The sequence below is a fragment of the Mya arenaria genome, chromosome 17, assembly GCF_026914265.1.
Source record: "Mya arenaria isolate MELC-2E11 chromosome 17, ASM2691426v1".
Taxonomy (NCBI): domain Eukaryota; kingdom Metazoa; phylum Mollusca; class Bivalvia; order Myida; family Myidae; genus Mya; species Mya arenaria.
In genome coordinates, this window is record NC_069138.1 from 33,376,261 (window position 1) to 33,380,560 (window position 4,300).

Genomic DNA, 4,300 nt, shown 5'->3' on the forward strand with positions numbered 1-4,300 from the left:
ATGGCAAACCATTACTTTGAAAAGAGGCCACAACTCAAAGGTTACTGCACACTGCATCTTCTTTTATCATACATGTATTGTTTTATTTAAATCTGTTGAGTAATTTAGAAGTTACACTGCTGACAAGAAAAATTAGCCTTTCATGAGTTATCGTCCGGAAACCGTTTTTCTATTTTTAGTAACAGTGACCTTGACCTTGGCCCCACCAGCCCCAATATCGAACTTGACCTGTATCTTCTGATGTTACACCTATGTACCAATTTTTTTCAAATCTGTCTAGCCTTTCATGAGTTATCGTCCGGAAACCATGAAAACCGACAGACCGACCGACCGACAGACAGACCGACCGACCGACAAGCTCACTCCTATATACCCCTCAAACTTAGTTTGTGGGGGTATAATTACTCTTAGGAAATGTAGTATTGCTACGCCCTACTTATCATATTTTACAAACAATTATACAGTTTTGAAGCCTAGAAGAAGTGCCGGAAGGAGAACGAGTAGAGTGGTTGCCATTGCTACGCGTGTTGAGGCGTTGCAAAGGTCACTTTTACAATAGCACATTTCACCACTGTCTTTTTCATCACTCTCGGAACGGCATCCTTCGGAAAATCCATCTTCGGGGCCATAACAACCACGGGATATGCCTGCAGTTAAGAATCGAATTGAGAGAAATATCCTACTGAATATTACAAGCTCGTTGTCAGTTGGTATCGAAAAACAAATTCAAAACTATATTACTGGCCAGTTTCTCTTCTATTTGTTTACATAAAGTGATAATTGCTTTTACCTTGCTATTTATCATGAAGTTGAATAAAATGTATTCTATGATGTTTTTATTATAACATTGACAAAGTTAATTGAGCAGATGTGTCAGAAAAAAACCTCTACAGAATATATAAGAATCATTAGTATTAGTTATTGAAATATACATGTAATGCCTAGTAAAGCAATTTTCTAGTTATTTCGCATTGTTCTAAGGATTATTTATTTATTTAAGGATTAAAACGTGTATCTCGAAAATATCGAAAGAGATTCTTGCCCGGTTAGCGCAGTGGTTAGTGTACTCGTTTCTTACTTGGGCCACCAGGATTCGATTGCCGGCCTGGGCGCATGTGAGGTTGGTCTGTTTGTTTTTCATATTCGAATATAATATGTTTGCTGAATTGGCAATGTATGTGAGGCGGTCATCTTGAGTGTAATGTCGGTTATGTCTTTCTCCCAAGAGCCGCCAAACTCACTTTTCAAAATCTACAGAATATAATACAAAATATATTTTGTATAGCAAAGAAGACCTTTAATTGTCCTTATTTCCAAGTGACTCAAACTACATGTAGACAGAGCGATCAGTGGTTGCAATTGGAACGCAAGACGAGAACGGTAGGTATGGAGTCGGTGAGGGGAAGTTTAGAAGGGAGCTTCCTAGTTCTCTATATAGCTCTTACAATTGTTTCAACCTCAATGAATTGTGTTATCACACAGTACGCCCGACCCGTTAAATAGTAAGAAGTCAGTAAGCTGACAGCCTTGCGGCAAAGGTCAAACCACAAACTATTGACAAGATTGAAACAAATAAATAAAAGAACAAGCTAAAAAGGTATATAGGCATTCGATAATTTCAAAAGCTTAATAAGTTTAACACTAAAACTACAGGAAATATTTCAGCCAAATGTTTCCACTTGAGAAAGGTCAATGGCTACAACTGAACAAAATTGGTCGGACCCTTAACTAAGGTTAAAACAATAAACAAGCCATTCGGAAAATATGTATTTTTATTTAAGGGTCGTACCTTTAACAGAACCCAAGTGACCCTTGCCTTTTGCACATACGTTACAATTGTCCACTATGGTGGCATTCTTGAACGGGTCACCGCAATCAATGCTTGCCGTGGTCGTACACTCATAGCACTTCAATGCCTCTGACTGACCTGTAAGAGAGAGGACAGCATGTGAACTGTTGCAGTTTGAGACAATCGATGTCCACAAACACAATGATTCAAGTCACGAACGAATGCAAACACATTTCCAAGCTAATAACAATCAAATAATGTACGAGTTTACAAAGAATTTTCGTGCACACCGTCAGCGGTGCCTTAAATATGGAACGTTACTTTAGTCAAAAGCAGGAAAATGCCGATCTGACAGAAAAAAACCCGTAAGGGATATTGAAACAACTATCATCGGGATAATCCAACAACCGCACCAATTGAAATCAGACCTTATCGGGTTACAGAAGCTAAAGCCAACATATAGAACAATATTTTAATTTCAAGATACAAAATAAACGGTATTTTAAAAGTAAATTGTGAACATGAAATTTCATAAACATGTTATGCTTTTATTGCAATTTTAGCACAATATCCTTTATTTTGTAAGAAGTGTTATTTATGAAGCAATTTATCATATGCTGAACCTTTATTTTCCCGTTTTCATCACTTTGATTCATAGGACACACGTGTTATGCAACTTTGCTATATTTCTACCTTTGTCTAAGAATACACATTTAAGAAATAAGGTAGGATAAATGATTGCGTGATTGGTAGCATTTCTTTAATTTATACGTTTCTTTCATGCTTTGTTATGTAATCATTGTTTGAAAATATCAGACAGGATATATATTGATCGAAATCATTTGCTGAAAAATCGATATTCATTTTGATTTCCTTTAAAAACGTCTAAAATAAAACGTTTGATACTTAGTCAGGTTAATTACTTATGACAGACATATGACATATATATATATATATATATATATATGACTCTTGACATATCCCATATGTATGTCTGTTCTATATGTATATATAGAAAAATCAGAGGAGCGCCTGATAATGTGATATAGTAATAATAATAATATTAATTCATCTTTATTTTTTCTGTATAACAAAAAGTTATTATTATAATTAGTAACGATATTAGTGAGTAGTTTTATATAATTAACAAATGCATGAAACTAAACAAAATACTTTAATTGGTGGTAATTTTGAAAATTAGAAAATAGATATTTGTTATTTATATACCACAAAATAATCCAAGAACACAGCATGATACAACAACGAAAGTAACTGCCACCTTCATTTTTATAACTATTTGTATTTCAGTTGTTTAACTTGGTACAGTGAAGTCGTCTTTCTAGATTATCAGTGTGCGTCCCGGGTCAGTTTTATAGCAAGGTGACTGATCTGGAGCACATTCCGGTTCTCAAGTAGTTTGTTATTCAGGCGATATGAGACCTCGTAAATCACTGGACAGCTTCTTTTGCAATGCATGCAGACTACTTGACATTGCAAAATCTATTTTATCTTTCTTGGTTAGTCCTATTATGGAGAAGTATTAAACAAACGTTCAAAAGGACAGACTCAGGAAAACATGGCCATACGAACGGGCTACATTATAATGCGTTAGGTACAACAGTTTTCCTTATTGAAGGTATAAGGTCTGAGAGTGTACATAGTAAAACATTTACGGTCTATACGTATGCTTAAAAATGATTAAGGGCTAACAACCTACACCGTAACATATATAAAGCCAAACCGTTAACATTGTAAAATATATATGGCTCAACAGATTGCATTGTAATATATGTAAGGTCCACAATTTGCAATTTAATATATTTATGGTCCAGCAGTTCACATTGTAAAAAATATACGGTCCAACAGCATACATTGTAAAAGGTCTAAGAGACAACAGTGGGTATTGCAAAAGGTCTCAGAGGCAACTGTGTTCATTTTAAAAGATCTAAAGTGTATCAATAAACATTAAAAAATATCAGTGGACATTATAAAAGAAGTCTAAGATCTATCCGTGAACATTGCAAAAAGGTCTATGGTTAATCATCAACATTATAAAACGTCCAATGGGCAGCAGTGTACATACTAAACGGTCTAAGGTATATCAGTGGACATTGCACAAAGGTCTAAGGAAAATTATCTACACTCTAAATGGTCCAAGGGGCAACAGTGTTGATTGTAAAAAGCCTATGGTTAAGCAATGTACACTGTAAATGATCGAAGGTAGAAAGACTGTATTTCACAGGGTACAAGGTTTATCACTGTATATCGTAAAATGTCTAAGGCCCAACAGTGCACAGTCTACATTGTGAAGGTCTTACGCCCATCATTGCACAGTCTACATTGTGAAGGTCTAAGGCCCAACAGTGCACAGTCTACATTGTAAAGGTCTAAGGCCCAACAATACACAGTCTACATTGTAAAGGTCTAAGGCCCAACAATGCACAGTCTACATTGTAAAAGTCTAAGGCCGAACAGTGCACAGTCAACAGTGTAAAGGTCTAAGGCCCAACT

The 4,300-nt window shown here is 35.6% G+C and overlaps 1 protein-coding gene across 1 annotated transcript; it reads right to left on the bottom strand.

Annotated features, from left to right (window-relative positions):
• Positions 1–346: 346 nt before the first annotated feature.
• On the bottom strand, positions 347–3,132 carry LOC128222838 (protein quiver-like). The gene is made up of 3 exons (XM_052931975.1): positions 3,017–3,132; positions 1,790–1,927; positions 347–647 (listed from the first exon to the last, which is right to left on the bottom strand). Exons 1-3 carry the CDS (start codon positions 3,072–3,074, stop codon positions 457–459), a joined length of 387 nt encoding a protein of 128 aa, XP_052787935.1. The 5' UTR covers positions 3,075–3,132; the 3' UTR covers positions 347–456.
• Positions 3,133–4,300: the final 1,168 nt, after the last annotated feature.